This window comes from Charadrius vociferus, unplaced genomic scaffold (assembly GCF_000708025.1).
Source record: "Charadrius vociferus isolate BGI_N301 unplaced genomic scaffold, ASM70802v2 scaffold309, whole genome shotgun sequence".
Lineage (NCBI taxonomy): Eukaryota > Metazoa > Chordata > Aves > Charadriiformes > Charadriidae > Charadrius > Charadrius vociferus.
Window position 1 is genome coordinate 3,016,361 of NW_009661370.1, and position 19,439 is coordinate 3,035,799.

The 19,439-nt window shown below is 37.2% G+C and overlaps 1 protein-coding gene across 1 annotated transcript in view; it reads right to left on the reverse strand.

The window, feature by feature from the left end:
- Positions 1 to 19,439, reverse strand: part of AKT3 (v-akt murine thymoma viral oncogene homolog 3) — a 143,070-nt gene that overhangs the window by 57,887 nt on the left and 65,744 nt on the right. The window contains exons 2-4 of the mRNA XM_009893644.1: positions 15,563 to 15,688; positions 2,775 to 2,886; positions 1,119 to 1,263 (exon numbers count right to left, since the gene is read on the reverse strand). Coding sequence (XP_009891946.1) covers positions 1,119 to 1,263; positions 2,775 to 2,886; positions 15,563 to 15,688 — 383 coding nt within the window. The remainder of the gene's footprint in view (positions 1 to 1,118; positions 1,264 to 2,774; positions 2,887 to 15,562; positions 15,689 to 19,439) is intronic.

Here is a 19,439-nt window from a genome sequence, read left to right on the forward strand (position 1 = left end):
AAAGAAGTATGTTTGCACTGCAAAATCAAGTTCTCAAAAGTTAGGACATGATAGAACTAAGATTTCCTACGACACCTTTGTTACATTCATGAGGATATAGTTTTCAGCCACTGATTTTTCTATGACTCTTACTTCATATAGTGCAACGAACAAAACATGCTCTATGAGTAAAGGTACATGTTCACTATTTCTTTTCATTGTTCATCATCGAAAGGCATTCAGTTACATTAGCTGTAAGACTATTCTGCTCTGTCAGCAGACTTCCACTCAGCTTTCTACAGGTTTCACTTCTAGCTAGAAAGAATAAAGTCAGCCCTATAGAAATAGGTTATTATTTCTCATGCAATTTCAATGCATTTCTTGAGTCATGTCAATCCTGTATAGCAAATGAGAGACATCCATTTGAATGATCCATTCTTCAAGAGTAGTCTGTACTTACAGAAACACAAGACAAAATGGAAACACAAAATAATAAGCAAATTTTTCTGTGGCACTGAAGCTTTAAAACATGTTCTTAGTTGTGTGTTTATCCTGTTGACTCTGGAGATACAACTACAAGTATGTTATAGCCAACAACGTACATATTCCTACTTACAGCAAAAGCTCTGAAGGACTGCAAAAAAAATAAAACACTGTTTTCTCTCACTTAGTTGAAAACTAAAGCAGAGCTATTTTCCCAGATAGCAAAAAACAAGGTCATTAAAAAGCCAAATCCTGCTAGCCTTTCTCATGCAAATTATCTAATTTGTACTGGGTATTATTTGCATGAGAAAGGGGGCAAATCTACTTGTCTAAAGAAAATATTTTATTACCATACTTCTAAAGGAGTAAACAAACGAAAAGATGAAAATAATATTCAAACAATACGCAGAATGTTAACATGTGCCGGAATGGCTGAATGTTGTTTTTCAGAAGTGCTGTATCAGATAGCACAACAAATAAATAAAACTAGAGCAGTTCAGCTTTATTGAAATAAACCAAATAAGTACTTTTATGCTTGTAATACACTGAAATTTATGTAGAAATACTATTCCCTGTGTATTGTTTTACACAACTAAGCCTTTCTACAAAAGTTACTTACATATAAAGTCTTATCAGTTATTTTTTAATGTCATTACCTTTCTTTTATGATGGGTTGTTGAAGCATCCATCTCTTCTTCTCCTATATTGTCTATCTGTGAAGTTGGACTACAGTTCATCCTCTCTTCTTCTTGCCTCTGAAGTCTGTCTGCTACAGCCTGGATTGCTTCTGTCCATTCTTCCCTACCATGAACAAGCCAACATCCCTATTAGAAACTCATAAAATGCATCCAAATAAATGGTTTATAATGTTTTTCATACGTTACCTTGCTTCAATGTTCAATTCCCATGTTACAGAGCAGAAGACTCATATAAACTAACCACTTCAATTTCCTTCCAAATTCTGTATTATGTTAAAGGTGGTGAAGTTGACCAGCATCAAAAAGGATCACTGCAGTGTTAATTTCAAGAATTACCAGTGTCTGATTTTGTAAATATTTTAATAGTGAAAACTTGAAAACACTCGCTCCAGGCATAATACAGCTCAGAGCATAGAATGTCATCTCCTATCTGATATTATCTGATAATAACTTGCTATTTTAAGAGACTTCTTTGCTATTCCTGCTCCTTGCAAGACATGTTCACAGAAAATAAATAAGATTCCTTAAACCATGCCATGTGTTCAACTCTTCGTCTGTCTCCTCTTAGAACTCAACTTTTTTGGCCAATTTCAAATTCCCCTGAGAAAGAGGCCCTCAAAGAGAATTACATTTCTACAAGCGTCATAAAAATCAGTGGCTGCACAGAGGGGCAGGCCCAGATGAGGGTTCCTGTGGAGGGACAAGCAGGGGCAGCTGAGCCCATGGCTGCTCTGCGTGCTGGCTAACCCGCACAGATACACCAGCCAGCCCCGCAGCACGCCGTAGCCCCACACCAAGCCTGCTGCTTTTTGCTCAGCCAGAAAGGGATACGGGAGGAGTCTGGTGGTACTAGTGAATGCAGTAAGAGGTACTACGCTGTGTACACAGAAGAAAGATAGGGTGGAGAAACAGTACCAAGTAACAAAATAAAATTCTAAGTGGCTATAGGCTATATTAATGAATGAGAAACAACAGAAAAAGCAAAGCTGTTGGTTATTTATTGATACAAACAATATGAATAAAGCCAAATCATAGTACTAGTCTTAACAGGACAGATGCCCACAGTGGGAAGACTCAGTGCATCTAACCAAAGACACACTATAGAACATTTTAGCAAGGTACACCATCCCATATCTCCTACATGCTTTTGGTGTATTAAAAAAGTTAATTGTCATGAGTTTGTATATATTTACTGAAACAAGAAAAACTAATAAGCAGATATAAAATAAATTATAACAAACACTGCTTTCTGTACCAAAAAAAAAAAAAAAGAGAGCATATTAGGAGGAGTAAAAGGAAAACTTAAGACAGCAAGGCTGGAAAATATTTCAATGCAAGCTTCTATTGTTCAAAATTTAACGCTTCAGAGACATATCATGACACAGTTTTGGCTTATTTGAACACACTCATCCCACCTACTCGCAGGCAACTCTTACACTAGCTATGAGCTCAGATATTATTTTACAGAAGCTGACATAAATTCTTCAAATAACAGTTCAGACATGCTCAGAATGTCACAGTTCCAAGTGCTGATCACTGTGCGGTCCCAGCAGAGACTGTGCCGAGGCTTCTGCGTCAAGAACACAGAAAGCAAAAGAAAAATAAAACCCTCACCGTTCCTCCGGAGTGTCTACGTGGAATGTCCTCTCTATGACAGTGGTCCACTGAAGACATCTGATAATGAATGTGTTTGGCTTTGGTCGCTCTGTTTTCATTAGTTGACATTCTAGAGAAATACATAACATTGCCTCTTTTATACATCGCCAGTTAACAGGTGAAGAGCAAATAAAATTACTTCGGTAAAATGCATATAGCTTATGTATCCCTATCCAGCATGTATCCAGCACGTATAAGGAAATACAGAATGGCGATATAACCATGGGTTTGAACAAAAGGTAGCAGGTAATAATCGTAAGGTGAAGAAGGCAGTCAGAGAAACTGATGGAACTTGTACTGTTGCCCGTATAAAGAGTGCAATCTCCATTTGCAAACGAGGTCTGTGTTATGAGGGTAAGAAGAGTATTAGGTCCCAGATTGCTCTGGTATGCCAAGGTAACAGCAGTAGCCACAGGCACATTTTTCCATCTGTACCTGGCAGGAGGAATATGACATTTTCCCTTCAATGGTAACCATGCCACAATTACCCACGCTACTGTCACTTCAGGATTAGATTTATTGTAATATACCCGATCTGAGAAAATTCACTGTTGAATCTAGTCTCATTATTAAATACAGAATAACCCCACACACACGTCCAGTGGGGCTGCTCCAGGAAATCACCTAGTTCTCTTTGTGCTTCAGGGCAGAATCAGGTCTACCTATTCCATTTCTCCGAAGTATTTCTCTAAACTCTTTCTACAATCCCTGAAAAGTAGTCATTTTAAAACCTCTGTGAAAATATTCCTTCCAACTGTAAGGAAATCAATTGTTTTTATAGTTGATAGATTTTTCCTAGCATTTAATGCAACTGTTCCTATAATTTAAACATATTGTTTCTTGCCCTATTGAGTAATTTATTTTATCTTTTCAGCAGCTATCCCTTTTAGACGTTCGAACACTATTTTATCTCTCTTCAGTCTTCTCTGGCCTAAATCAGTTTAAACAATCTGTCCTCACAGGTTGTGCTTTCAGATCCAAGATCTTTCTTGTCACACGACCATACAGTAGACTGCATATTACTCCTTTGTCACAAGACCACAACACAGGTAATTCAGGCAACAGTTCAATGAGACTGTGCATTAGATTTCCCCATGTAGCACACTGCTCTAAACATTACATATACAAAACACTGACCTACTAGAACTCTTTATTCATGCAAACATATTTAAATATTGTTGTGAAGTTAAGGTAACTCTGTCAAAAGTGTAATTTGTTTTCCTGCAGCTACCACAGAATATCACAAACATCACATCTCATGTTCTGGGATACTATCACTTGTTCAAAGCTGATCCAGATCAAATGTGTGATCTAAAATGATTTATCAGATTCACAAATCAGTCAATAATGAATACGGCAACAGAATTCCTGTTCACTTACAATCCACTGTAACTTCCTTTTGGTAGAGCTACCACCTACCAGTCAACCCACACCTTTTACTGATGTAGTTGACTATTCTTTAGCACAAAACCTTGCACTTACTCTTGGTGAATTACATTTTATTTATTCCAGTTAACGTCAACACTTTACAAAAGTCATGTTATGTGACATGTACCACTTCAAAAGGCATGCTATTCTTTCACAGAAATAAATTAAATTGGCTTTATGTACTTTTCCTTCACAAATTCAGGGCCCTGACACCTCAACTATCATCCACAATTGTCCTTTAAATATTCTCCAAGGAACTTCATCAGACTGAGCAGATATCTAAACACCCAACACACTTAAGTACCCTCTACCCTGCTTTTGCTTTCTCTCTTATGCCTTTGTTGCCAGTGTTAATTGTACAAGATGCATACTCATAGCTGACCTTCTGAAATGCATATTACTAGCTCATAACGAGCTTAAAGCCTTAGTTCAAGGCATTGATTTGTATGCTTGAACATCTAAACAATTTGGGACACAACTATCTAAGAAATTGCCTCTGTCTCCATGATACAAAGCCACAGCAAATTATCAGCAGATTTACTTGTACTGGACCATTCTTAACACAGGCATGAAAGAACTGATATTGGGGGGGGTGGTGGTGGTGGTGGTGGTGGTGTCTTTGTGAGGACACCTTGATTTAAGAACTTTCATGCAAACTGTAATTTTTTTTATTTGAAAGAGCAAAGAAGGGTGTGAGTATGTCTGTCAACAGGATTTTTTTTTCTACAGCTTAGCAGAACACCTCAGAGGCTTGAAAGACTCACGTATAAAAACCAAAAGAGGAATAAATTAAATATTGCAATTGTGTATTCTTTGATGCACAGACCTATGTATTCACCATACATCCATAAATTATTAAGTCAGACTGCTCACTGGTCAAGAAGATGACATTACATTTAACAAACCTGCATATACTGTGGAGACTCAAAAGAGAAACAGTAATCCAACCTCACTGCTTTTATAAATTCAGCTAGGTCTTGGATGGGATAAGAACCATCCTCAACATTTAGGGGAAAGAGATAGAGCAGGATGGACACAGGAAGAGGGAATTTAACACAACAGCTGGAAGAGGAACAAGGAGGACAGAAGCAGATGACAGGAACTTGGGGAGCATGACGAAGTAGAGCTGCTTAGGATACTTAACCAGGCTTGTAACTGGGTGCAAGTATTACTCATGAGATCAAAGAAACCCCCATCTTCAGGGATATGGTTGAAGTTCAAGTTACGATCATGATGAGGGTGAGGCTAGAGTTAACAGGCTTTTTGTTTTCTTAACTTCCTCAGTTGTAGCTCTAAGAAATGTGTCAGGCTACCTTCATAACAGAAGAGACTAGAAGCATCGTCTGCTTTAAGATTATCTCATCCTACTCCTGACGAAACCATCCTCTCATCTTTAATCCTATCACACTTCAATCATGTAGGCTGAAATTTTCTTTGCTGGGTGTCTGCCTAAAGCTGCACACTGCTGGAAAATACTACTTTTTGGAGACGAGACTTAAAACTTGGCAAACCAAGACCTTTGATATCCTTTTAGTATTCCTGTGAAAATGTAAGGCATCTGGCTACACTACATGTGGGAGGGATAAGAGTGCAGTGGGAGGAGGGTAAAAAATTACAATAACAATTACTAAAGCACAAAATCATTGAAAATCTATGCATTGAGTGTAATCCAGAGGCTACAGCTGTCTCCTGCCTCTACACCTGCTAAATGGAAAGATCTTTCTCCTATATTCATAATTCCTCATCCTATTCCTCCAACAATATGAAAAAGAAACTACCTCGCTGAAGCAAAATCCAATACGGAAAGATGGCATCCAGCAAGTTATTTACAGAAGAGATGTCAGGAACAAAAGACTAGGGAATAAAGGGAGAAGAGTGGAAATGGGACAGGAAACAAACTGGGCCCTGTGTGAGAAAGAAAAACTTGGGGGACAGCTGGAGTAGCTAGTTTAGGAGAAGGAAAGTAAAAGAAGCTGCCAGGGGCAGAAAAGTAAGGTGACTGTGTAAAGACAATCTGAAGGCAAAGAGGTACAGAGTCAAACCTGCAGAAAAGTCTATATGAATCAAAAAGCACATCCTCCCCAATGCCTGTAATGGAGCTGAAAATTTTGAACGTCACCATTCATTCTCTTATTGCAAATACATCCAAAAATGCACATATTAAAATGGCATTAATTTAAGTTTGCCAACTCAAACATGCAAAAATCAAAACAGAATTAAGCCTGCTTATGTCCAAATGCTATCTATAATATGGACTTTACGTATATATATATAGTACGATAAATATAGTATATATATTAGTACATACATTATGTAAATCTGTATCTGATATATAGATGTATTATTGGTACTATCTACATTAATTTTTTCAGACAGTCCACAAAGTGATGATGCACATTATTTACAAGAACAAAACATATGGATGCATATACTAAGCTCTGTAACTACCAAAGAGTATTTACTCTCTGAGTTTTCATTACAGATGATTAACTAAGTCAATTAAAGGTAATAAAAAATACCTTAGCAATTGAAAATGGCACTGAAAACATTAAAAAAAAGCGCCATTTCATTATCACTGAAGGATGGTATTGAAAAATAAAATCTAGCAAAACTTAATTTTTAATATTCTGTTAAAAGTGGCTAAAGATTAATTTCTTTGTGGAAGGTTAAAATTGAATATGTTCGTATCCTTCCCTTCTGAACCAAAAAAAAAAAAAAAAAAAATCAAAAAGAAATGGAGGACTAGTGTGTTTCTAAAAGTGGTGTGCTACCCAGCCTTCTCAAGAAGATAAAAGTAACCAAAATCTGCTGATATTTAGTACACCCACATACTTCATGTGCTGCTATATACAAATGTATGGGATAAATAACATTCCTGTCATGACTGCAACATGAATAAAAATTTGTTTGTGAATGTCTTTCACCTACAGCTAGGAAAAAAAAAATCTATTAAAATGAATAAGTACTCTAATACACAGTTACTGCTAATTACCAAAATATTTTTCTACTAATCACTTGAAAAATCATAGTAGTTCTAGACAGACAGAATAGTTTGGAAACTACAAAAGCACAGAAGAAGGAGTGAAACTGGCTACCAAGAGCTGGCTCCAAGCATTCGAGTGATAGTTGGGTCATTACCAAGAGTAGAGAACACTCTACCATAATGTCTTCAAGTTTGCTACTATACATAAACATATGTAATTAAAGGGCTGAATCTCAACTCAAAACAGTTGGAAGTCTAAATTATCATTCAAAAAGATGAGTAAGCCAGTAAACAGACAGACTCAACTTTGTGTTCTTGTATGCTAGCCATCTACTACTTGAAATTACACATTTTAATCCTAAACCTTTCTGCCTTGCTGGGATTAAACATCACTCATGAGAATTTTCCCCTTTAATATTAGAGGGGATGAAAACCCTTGGGGGAGAACACTTGTTCGAAGCAGCAAAATACAAAATCAGTAACAGAAACCGACAACTCCATTCCAACAAGTCTGTAGCACTCATTTGGCCATTTTTTGTTCTACACAGAAAATGGCAAAAATGAAATAAAACCACTATAAAGAAATGCAATGCATGTTTCTCAAGCCTTGAACTTCTCTTTTTAAACAAACAAAAAAAAGCCAGGTACATACCAGAGGTTAACTTTTGTTTGCATATCCACAATCTGACAATTCTGAAATGTTAGACTATCTTTTTCAAATAACTGCTACTATCTAAATTAAGTAGTTATGCTAGTTAAACTCTCCTGAGCAACTCTAACTACAAACTGTATTTCAAAACGTTCTGTTTACTTTACACCATTCTGAACCACAGATGACAAAGTTTGCTTGAAGCTGTAATTACTCTGCAAAGCTGGGAAGCCAATTAGAGGGCCTGAAACCTGCCAGTTCCAAAAAAAAAAAAAAAAAAAAAAAGCACAGATCATCTGTTCAGATTTTATTAAAAAGTTTAAAGTTTGAATTCTATAACTTTAACCATATAATCACCAGTCTTCTTTTCCTCAATACATTCATTCAGCATTAAAAAAATAGAAAGAACGCTAATACCATTTTATTATTTCATATATGGAAGCTTTCAACTTCAGCAGAATTTGTTGATATGGCTAGACAAGAATACTAAACATACAAGCAGCCATAAAAAATTGCACTAAAAAATGAACAGAAGGTTGCATATTTGCAAAATTATTTCTAATATAGGCTGAGTTTTAGCACAAAAGATGACTTCCTGTGATTATCATATGATATAAAAGAAATAGTATCAAACCACTACTTGCATTGTTTAGAATACACGCACTTTTAAATATACACAGAGTGCTATCTATATACAGGTATCTCTATCTGTCTATGTATCTATCTACTTGCGTTACCATTTAACCTTCATTTCTTATTTTTCTCTTGGTCCTTCCTTCACAAGATAAATACTTTTGTCCCAACCTTTGCCTATTCAATTTCTACTCCCATTTTTTCTTTCTCATGTCAAAATTTAACGAACACACTGCTTAGAAATACCTATTCCCATTACTGCTACTCTGCAGTCCAAATTCACACTTTTCTCTGATGACATTTTTTGTTAGACAAGTAGCAGAACTAATACACCGTTTTCATAACACTGAGACAGATACACATGCTTTTGCTTATACACATATGAAAAGCCATGGCTTTTACATGTATGTACAAATATAAGTGTATGCACATACCCCCCCACACACGCCCTTAGGTTGGTCCTCTCTCAATTCTTCCACTTGCTTACCTACTCCCTATGGGAAACCTACTTTTCTGAGGCTTTCCAAAAGGCTCTGCCCTTTCTCACTACATTTTATCTTTGGGGCATATGACCCTAAAAATAAGTTTGGTCACATAGAGATTTATGTGAACAATTTAATATCCCTTCTTTGGGCCCAACAAATGCAGTTTTCTCCTAAAAATGTCACCCGTGAAACTGTTGAACAGATAATTTTTCTCCATTGTCCCTTTGATCATATCGCTCTTCTCGTTGCATTCCTTGTTTCTTACCCAGCTCTATCACATCAAATATAGGTAGCTTTTCAACATGGTCTGTCCCCACAGCCCACCTTTGTCCTTGGTATCACGCTTTATTCAGTATCAAAATGCCACCCATCCTTCTACTGTTCCAATTTCAGCACCATTTCTCAAAAGCATTTCTAATTTCTCTCTTTGCCATACTGGTTCTCTTTTAAATCCTTCTTAAAACTCTCCTTCACCGTGTCTTAAAAAATGGAAGTGAAGGAAGGAGGGAGAGAGAAAAGAATGGAGAAGAGAGTAAAAATCTAACCTTGACAATGGATTAGTTGTTGATGCACTGAGACCACTGCCTGTACTACAGGCTAATACTGTCTCATTGTTTTCTCATACTCCCCCCATCTGTTTGCATCCATCTGCTGTCCCTTGTTTTATATTTGGAATTTTAGCATTTTGGAGCAGGGACTGACTTTTTGTTCTGTATGGGTAGAAATCCCACTTTTGTGGGGCTTGGCTCATGACAAGTACTTGTGTGTGCTTTGATGATACAACATATATGACTACATAATAAACACAAAAAACTTAATTATATTCCTTTAAGGTGAAAAAGATCATCCTAAATGCCCTTCATCATGCTGGAAAGTCTTTTACTTCCAACACCTCAAAGAAGTACTAAACTAGCATCATGTCTTTCTATCATTGCAACCAGTTTGCGAGTTGCCCCTTCATGCAAGGAGGGAGAATGAAAATCGATTTCTGCATGTTATTGTTGGGTTTTGACTGGAGTTCAGTCTGTTTTCACAGAAGACAGTAAAATTATACATCCTTCTCTGTCTTTCATGCAAGCATCCTGGTTTTATTTATGCAACTGGATGTATCACACCAGCATAAAAGCTTCCAGACCCGGCTATAAACGTCAGCTTTGACCTGCCATGTTCATACCAGGCCCTCTCTATTTAGAGATTATTGGAAATTACAGTGTGCTATACTGGTGTCTGAGAAAGCACTGTCCATTAAAATGGAAGGATAAGACCAAGGAACTCATTTTCATTTATGACCCAAGCCAACAACTAAATCTAAACTTTTAACTCAAATGACTCAATACCAACTATACCACCTAGAAACCATTGATAAAGCAATATGAAAGCCTCCCAAAGAAAATTACTAGTCCACTTTTCCAGAAAGCTAAACATTTCCCCATCCAACATAGACAGTAATATTGGCTATACACATTAAATTTGAGTTCAAATTTCCGTAGATGTATTTGCATATGCAGTACATTACACATACAGTGTCGTCTTCTCCCCACAAGTATTTTCAGTGTTGAATGAACATTATTTATTTAATTGCACCATCATTATTTTGGAATGAAATGAATACTGTAATTGTAAGTATCTACAGTTACATGCTTATCTCTGGGTTCACGTCATCCAGTGTTGTGACAATTAAAAAAAAAACTGGGACTTTAAACTTAAATCTCATTGAAAAGTTAATTGTGGAGTTTCACGCAAGGTCACGTCTAATGCTGAAGTATTTTGATGCATAATTTGATCTCACTTAAAACATACATATATATTTTCCTACCCATTTCATTAGAGAGTCTCTTCAGAATTCTTTATAGCCCTAACATGATTCCCCTGAAACCTTTCAATTTCCATATTTTGAAGATTTTAAAATCCCCAAAATAATAAAACCTTGTCTCTGACCCACTCAAAGTTTAAGACTAGGAAAAAGTAGCACAGCTTCTCCATTTAGAATAGCCAAGGTTCATCGGTAATCATTTCTGTAAAGAAGAAAAAAATAAAATAAAGGAAAACATTATAAAATGTTACCTTTTGACGGTAACTAGAATCCACTTTTTCTTTTCAAAGACAATAAAAAAAGGGTAGCTGTACCACAGAGTGCTTAGAAAGACTATCTTTCGAGATACGATAGAAATTCCAGGTGACATCATTTTTGGCCAAAGCTCAAAGGCTACTGTGAAGGAATACAGCTCTTCCCAATTATTGCCTATGTAAAGATCAAAATAAAGGCAAAGGGCCAATTCTTAGAGATGTCTCATCCCAAATGTGCTATGCGATTACCTACATACTCATTGCATATGTGGGAAGTGTTTTTTTATCAGTAAAGCCACAAATGCTCTTCAAGTAGACTTGAAGCAACTGCCTCTTCTTCCCCACTCTGCTTTCTCTAAATAATGATGACTGTTGAAGACCAAGGTGGTTTACACAAAGAAGTGTTGATTCTACTTAGGGACCACTGGACCATTTAAAAACAGCATTGTGAGGCCATGTTCTTTTTTGGCAGGGCCACTGAGGGTACACATCCTGTCACCCAGAGTTCCAAAGAAACATAATGGAGTTTTAAAAGCCAGGACATTTTTTTCAGGCCTCTGCCTGTACAGAGAAGTTACACCAATCGAATCAAAATTATTTTTAAACTGGTTCTGACTGCATAAATGCCTAAGCAAAAGCAATTTGCATTAACATATTTTATTTTGCAGTTGAAGTGGGATAGGAATGCACACCCACTCAGTCAATCAAGAGCATGTCTTCAAGCTACAATACTTGATTACTCACAACTGCTTGTCTCTACCTGAAAAAAGCTTAACTGGTTTTGAACCAGCAAATTCAGGTAAGCTCACACTTTTGAATTTACCTCTGAGAACCAGTATCAACCAGTTTTAAGTTTCCACAACAAATTTCCCACCAGTGTAATTACATCACCGTCATTTATCTTTAAGTGTATGGTTAGATACCACAGGACAACTTTTTGTGAGTCTAAGTGTCAGGGGATGAGCATTAAGGAACTAAAAGCATACTTCAGATACACAGCGCTCTGAACTCCCACGTTAAAACAATGACTCTGTTTGGTATAAAATAAGCTGGCTCCACAGAAGAGAAACCAGAGTGATTCCTACACACTGTCCAGTGTCACCAGATCTGGCTGATTTGTTCACCCCTGCACCCTCGTGGCAGCCCCACAGATGCGGTGTGGGGCGCTCATCATTGGCTTTTGCACGTGCCCGAGGCAGGAGGGGAGCAGCCACAGGGAGGCAAAGCCCCTGCCCAGGACACCGAGGGGCCAGTCCTGTATCCCCTGCCAGGGTTCAGCTCCGTCCAACCCCCCCTCCGTCATACTCTTCAGTCAACTTTATCTCATCTTCAGTGACATACCTAAGCTCCAGGAAGAGAGATCAGCCCCCTCCCCCCATCTCAGCCCCACACGTTTCCCCTGCATTTTGGGTGGCCAGCAATGGGCTGAAGCGTGCGTGTGCTGCCTCAGGCTCTCCCTCTCTATGAAAAGCTTGTACCTGTTTACATGTCCCCTTCCCAATGCCTTCCCCCACTTTTCCTCCCAGATCACCCCAAGGAAAAGGGATGGCCTCTGAACACTCTGACCTGTGACAAAACACCACCTGATGAGAAAGGCTTTATTAACAAAAACATATTTAGCACTGGAGGCACGGTTAGCAGTATGTAAAATAACTTCATTTTCTCTGCCTCCCTGTCATTCCCAGCAGAGTACACAGACAACATAGGACCAGGGAGAGAGTAATGCTCAAGTGCAGGAGTTTAAAATTATCTTGGAAGAGATCAGGGAGACACTCTAGGAAAAATGATACTATACCTGGGAAAGAGCCTTTTGCAAAAGTAAGCCTGGTGTCGCAGGAGCGGAAGGCAGCAGAAACTGATGGGAAAGCATCTATATGATGGAAGTAACTGGTTTGATGGAGCTGGATATAGAAGTTTTAAACTACAGAACAAGTATCATACACAGCAGAGCTGTGCAAACTTTCCAGTGTTCGACTCCAACAGCACTTCGAAAATAATACCACAGCCTTGGCCTTTTCTGCTTAAATAACAAGCTGTAAGCAAGAGCCAAAGATGTCTATCATTTGGAGAGCAAAAAGTAGACTGAGACCACACTCTCACTTTACAGATAGCTACAAAGATTACATGAAGATAGGACTGTAAAGACATATCTTTAAGTCCCTGCCAACCTAATCAAGATGGTATTAACAGTGATCTCACACTCCATCTGCCTGGATAGTAATTTATGAAAAACGTACTTCACTATTACAGGAAAAATATGTTGCACTGCTTGTGGCCACAAACCTACTGCAGCAGCCCAGGAACTCTTGGATCAGAGGCCGTGAGACCAGTTCTTGACATTTACCAGGTACTGCCAAGGAGATTTGATTCATTCATATAGTGGTTTTGTTTGTTTGTTTGTTCGCCCTACTGACAATCTCATCTTCACACAGATAAAACAGCTGACGAAAAACTTAGTCCTTCGCAATTTAGTGTAATACCATAATGCTTTATATTTTCAACTTTTCCGTGTGTCATGTAATTTTGTACTTCTTTCTGGAGATCAAACATAATCCATTTAATTAAAACCAAGTTAAAAACTGGAACCTGATCCAAACATTCTGAATCTAGAAGACATTTTGCTTTTCATCCTGTGAATTCCACGTAGGTACTTCACTTAATTTTAAGGGATTCTTTTTATGAGTGAAAAATCTCCCTGTGCTTGCAATGATCAGCAATTATTTCTGATTAAATGACTCCTTTTCCTGCCAGAAACTCATCTTGCTGTATTTCTTCAATTAATATTGCATGCCTGTTCCTTTAGCTTACACTGCCTAAGAAGTATCAGACCTATGGGGCTTGCTAGTTGCAGAAAGGATTTTAAGTTTTTTTTCGGGGGCGGGGGGGGGATAGTGTCATTTTGGAAAACAATATGAAATCTTCCAATTTCCAGCAAAGCAAAGTTCACGGGCAGCACTCTAACATCAGAATTACTACGATGACCTCTGAGTATCAAAACAAAAAAAACCCACCAGTATAAACACACTGGAATTAATTGCTAATTATGTATTTCTTTGCTTAGCAGAACTGCTGTTTGGATCATTCTTCTTTGCTGCACCAAAGGAAAACTAGATGTGCAATGAAGAATACAGTAAAGCAGGACAAAAACCCTTCTGCAGTTCTACAAATGTTCTTTCTGCTGCGATTTGGGGGAAAGTATCTAGGAAACTACTAACTGCCGTAAGTGTGCGGGTTAGGATATTCAGAGCAATAACTAAGGAATAATGGCCTATGATCTGGTCAGTTCCTACTCATATGAACTGAAAGACATCACAGTTTTTTATGCTGAATAGCAACAAGGTGAAATGAGCCTCTAATATTATTAAAAGGCTTGCACACTCAGTATCATTTGTAAGACTTATGTCACAATCAGAATATGCAAAGTTTTCCTCCTCTAGTTGTGGGACAAGACAAGGGCTTGGAGCACAAGAGTATTTTCTTACCAAATAAAATACCCAAATTACGTTGTATAAAAGGGGTGATTCAATCTCAAGTTCAATTTTATCAAGAATATAGGTAAATTCAGGCTCAGAAGCATTTCTTCCATCTTCAGCAATGCAGATGAAGGGAACACTTTCCCTAAGTACACATGTTCTTGTGGCTCCAATATTCCTCTATAAAAGTAAACACTGCCATTTATTGTATTGCAGTACGCTAATACAATTCTGAAAGAAACTAGGTAAATTTTCTAGTGCTCATTTGGCAGTTTCTAGCTATGATATCCACAACTTCTACTCAGGGAGATTTTTTTTTGCCTCCTCAGTTTTGCTCCTCAAATACTTTCATTTCTGTTCAGGAAAAATGTTCTACCCATTTCACTTTGTCAAATCAAAAAAACTACAGATTTGTCTTTCAGAAACATTTTTTGAAAACAAGAAATCAAAATGTCTTCACTTTATCCAACAGATACACAGTTTGTAGCTTTGCTAATATATGCAAATTGTCTGATTGCTTGAAATTACTGATTAACCAGGCTGGAGAGCTGATTACCTGATTATCCAAGAGAAAAATAATTTAGCACGATTTTGTGTCATTTGACAGTCTAGATAATTTTCTAATTAATCTGAGTTTTCAAGTGAATTCAGAGATACTACTGAAAATGAGAAAAGAGGTCAATGATCTGAATAAAGGTAAGCTTTCCAGGAATTTTCTTCTTACAATGATGACCTGTCAAAATGTTATTGTTATTTACAGACACTTCAGATGCAACACACACAAAAATGAGAACTTATGCTTCAAAAATCATTAGGACTTAGGATTCAAAAATCAACCCATGCTAAAAATCTTCAATGCTCTTGTAAAGATATCTTGTAGAGCTGGACTTAAGATTAGTAGTGTACTAGTCTGACACATGGCATCAAACTTCCAGTGTTACCAATAAATTCTGAACTACAAGTGAAGCAATATGTAGCAGATATTTTGTCAATATGCTGAGAGAACAATAAATACTGGAAATACGTACTTGCCACTGAAAAGTTGTTGAGTGGATATGGCAGATCCACATCCTGGGGCTTTTCCTTATAGCCTATGAAAGACCCATCTGTCTTTAGCAGGAAATATCTTGGCCGCCAGTTTTTTATATATTCTCCTAAAGGAGGAAAAAAAAATGTTCATTAGTACTGTAGAAAAAAACCTTTGATATTAAAAACTGTAACATATTATCAGTGTCTAACATTAATTATCCCAAAATCTTTTCAGATGTTTTCAATTTACAGAGGAAACCTTAACTCCCTCCAAAAAAAGAGAAAATGGAATTGCAGTGATAAGCCTGGGCTATACAATGACACCTCTGGAATAAGAAGCTACAAGCACTGTACACTAATATTCTATAATTCTAAATTTTATCACACTATACTCTTCAAAATCCTACATCTTTGCACTTATATACAGTTCAAAATTTGCTGCACGCAAAACTAAGCACTGCAGCTTGACTTTTAATAACAAAATGAAATCTAAACTACCACTAGCTAGAATATTTATCCTGCAGAGCCAAGGCAAAAACGATTAATTTCCTAAAAACATAGACTAAGCAAATACAAGAATATTGGGGGTAATAGGAGAACCTACACAAATTATAGTTAACAAATATATCTGAAAGCAAAAGGAATAAAAAAGAAAATAGCAGCCAACTACCTTTCAAGAGGTAAGTCCACCAATAAACCCACCCCATCCACCTTCCCCCTACCCCAGTCTAAGCAGAAGATTCTGCTATCCACAAGGTATTCAGGACCAGAAACATAGGGAATAGGTCAGCAAAGACATGATAGCTTAATTAATGCCACTTACTTCCTATTTAAGGCCGAAAAATCTCTTTATTAGCATTATACTTTACAATGCCACACAAAAATCCCAGCAAGAATTTAATTTTTAAAGTGCAATTACTCAGTTAAGCACAGGTGAGTTTAGATCTGCCCAACTTTCCCCATCTTTGATTTCTAACAACTCTGCAAAGTAAATAACGTATGTACAACTACTTACTAAGTTTTAAATGTCATTGTTTCATTATTATACAACTGAACATTTTAAGAAAAGAAGCGTATGTAACAATGCAGAACTTCCAACCCTGCCTAGGACTTCTCACCATTTGCAAAATGCTGAAAATTGACCGGTCCAGGGGCAGCACTGGTCCTGGGCTAAGCCCAGCCCTATAGTGCCATTTATCACCTCAGCACCCTACTAACTGTAGCTACATAGATTTTAGACAATTCAAAGGTCAGGAAGAAGTTTACGTCCATCTGACACAGAGATTACACCATTAAAGGCTAATATAAAAATTCATTAATCACATCTTCATCTTTCCATCAGAGCAGTAAACTAATTGTCACTGAAGTTCAACGTGGGAATTGTTTATATTGGCTTGCTGAACTCAATCACTTGATTTTGACGAAGCCCATGGCTTAAAAATCTCACTGCAGCCATTAACATTTCTGACTTTCAACACATATTTAAGCAGAGAAGCGGGGTAGGGAGATGGAGAAGAGAAAAGAGTGAGAAAAATGAACATCAGTCTATTCGTGCGGACTTATCTTTCCTGGCCCTCACTAGCAAAACTCTTCCTGTTTAGTCCTGCTTCTAGATAGCAGGGTACCTGCTTGATTTTGTTATCCAGAGATTTTCATATAAGTAGAATGATAATTGAAAAAGTCAAAGTGTTACTTAATTTGCCCACAAAATTAATAGAGCAGATATAGCACTAGTTACATTGGTATTGACTCCGAGCTTTCTATCTCAGATCTCTGGTGCTGGTTCAGCTGGGAACATCCCTACTGACACTGCCAGTCTGAACTGATTTCTCCATGGGAAATCCCAGCTAACACACAAGCAAACAATGAAAAAACAAACCAAAACAAAAAAACAGGTAAGTTGGAAAAGAAATACAAGTGCACTATGGGAAAACAAACGTGTAACTTTAATACCAACAACAGTGGAAATCTATATCATCATTACATGAAAAAGTAAAGACATTTCTTGAATTAAGTTTACTGAATGCTTGAAAATGAAATAATCATAGGCCTAAGTAAAGGCATGACTCATATTTTAAGAAGGTTTAAAAAATGCCCTGCGACAAATTTGCTGAAATCTTCATGGACTCAAAAGTTGAAGCCCAAACAAAATCTTACATATCAGATCACCCAATGTAAGTTTTAAAAATATTAACATGCTAGTAGCTTTCTTAAAAGGACCATAAAGAAACTCTTCTGTACAATTCTAATAAATTATATCTCATTTAGTTGTAACCGTAAGTGACTGTTACGAGAGAAAGTGCCTGTTACTAAGTCTAAAATCGATCAAGATCTCAGCCTTATCTAGAAAGTGTGTTAACTGGAAGACGGGCGTCTCAAACTACTGAAGAAGAGTTCAAGGACAGCACGGAGAGAATACCAACATGCCTAAACCAGGTCAGCCATCCAACAGTTCAGGTTTCAATGAGAGTCCTCCTTTCTGTGAGGAATAAACTGGACAGGGAGATAAGCACACTCTGCTCTAAGAATCAGAGCTGACAGGGTAAGTACACTCATTAGTCACTTTGGGAAAGAACAGAAGTCTTTGCTTGCTTACATATATACTCTCCAGAACTAAACATGTAGAAAAGGAAACCGTTCTAGCTGGTGTCCTTAGACACTCAACGCACATTTCCCTGATTACTTACTCCCTCTCCTCCTATTAGGACAACACTTTAGATTGCATTTGGCTTCTACTAGGTACTCATATTCTCTTAATCGGAAAACCAAACAGATTTTTGATCATCTATTGAGTTATGCAGCTGAATTTCTGCCTGGAGAAAAAACATTAGAAGAGTATGACTAGCACTTCCAAGCTCCTCTGAAGAGAACTAGTGACTTTGGACAAAAGCTAATCACAAGAAGATATAAATATTGAATGATGTATAAGTACCAGTTTATCCATGAGCACAGCTGTACCTCTGTCTTTGGCCTGCTATAGCCAGACACAGGACATGTAATTTAAAAGCAATTGCAAAACATTGTGGCTTCATAAGGGACCATCTATTTCTTTTATAGACAGATTTCTTTGAAGAATGTTTCTCCTAAATGGTTTCCCAACATGAATTACAGTCAGTCTACTTTGTCAAGACATCCGTACAAACACGGACACACACAAAAAAACCCCAGTTTTGTCTTGAAATGACCAATATTCCAATCCCTCTTCAAGGCCTATACATGAATATTTATCATCTGCTCTTTATTTATTTTGTAATTTTAATTAACAAATGGGTGAACACTTTTGAAGACTAAAGTAAACAACGGTATCAGTGAACAGTTCACTTAACTTGCTCAAGTGGTTTAATGGCTCTCAAGATGCACTCTAGGTGCTCTCTTATAACTGCATTCCTTCTACATAATCTGCTTAAAGATAGAAAAAAAACCCCACATTTCAGTCCATACTTCTTAATAGACATGTGCTTACTGAACTGCTTTGAAAGAGAAATCCTCCATACAAAAAGTACTAAAACACAGCAGAGGATTTGAAAAGGAAAAACACTTCCACATGTCTTCTAACTAACCAGCCCCACGTTAAAAAAAAAAAAAAACAAAACCAAGAAAAACAAAGTATATTTTACAGTACAAGCAACGTTAAATTACTTTAAAGATATTTGGAGTGTATGTTTATCAAATACATCACCACAAGCAAACAACAGGAAATTTACATCCGAAATTCATTAATTCAAGTGAAAAGAAATTCCATGAGAAAGGAGCAGTCCAGGCAGGCTAACCAAACCACAAGATATCCTGACAATTTAATGAAATGGAGCTGTGGTACTTAAAAAAGCAGTGGATCTGCCACAGAGAATTAATCAGTTTGTACCCTGCTTCCTGCTG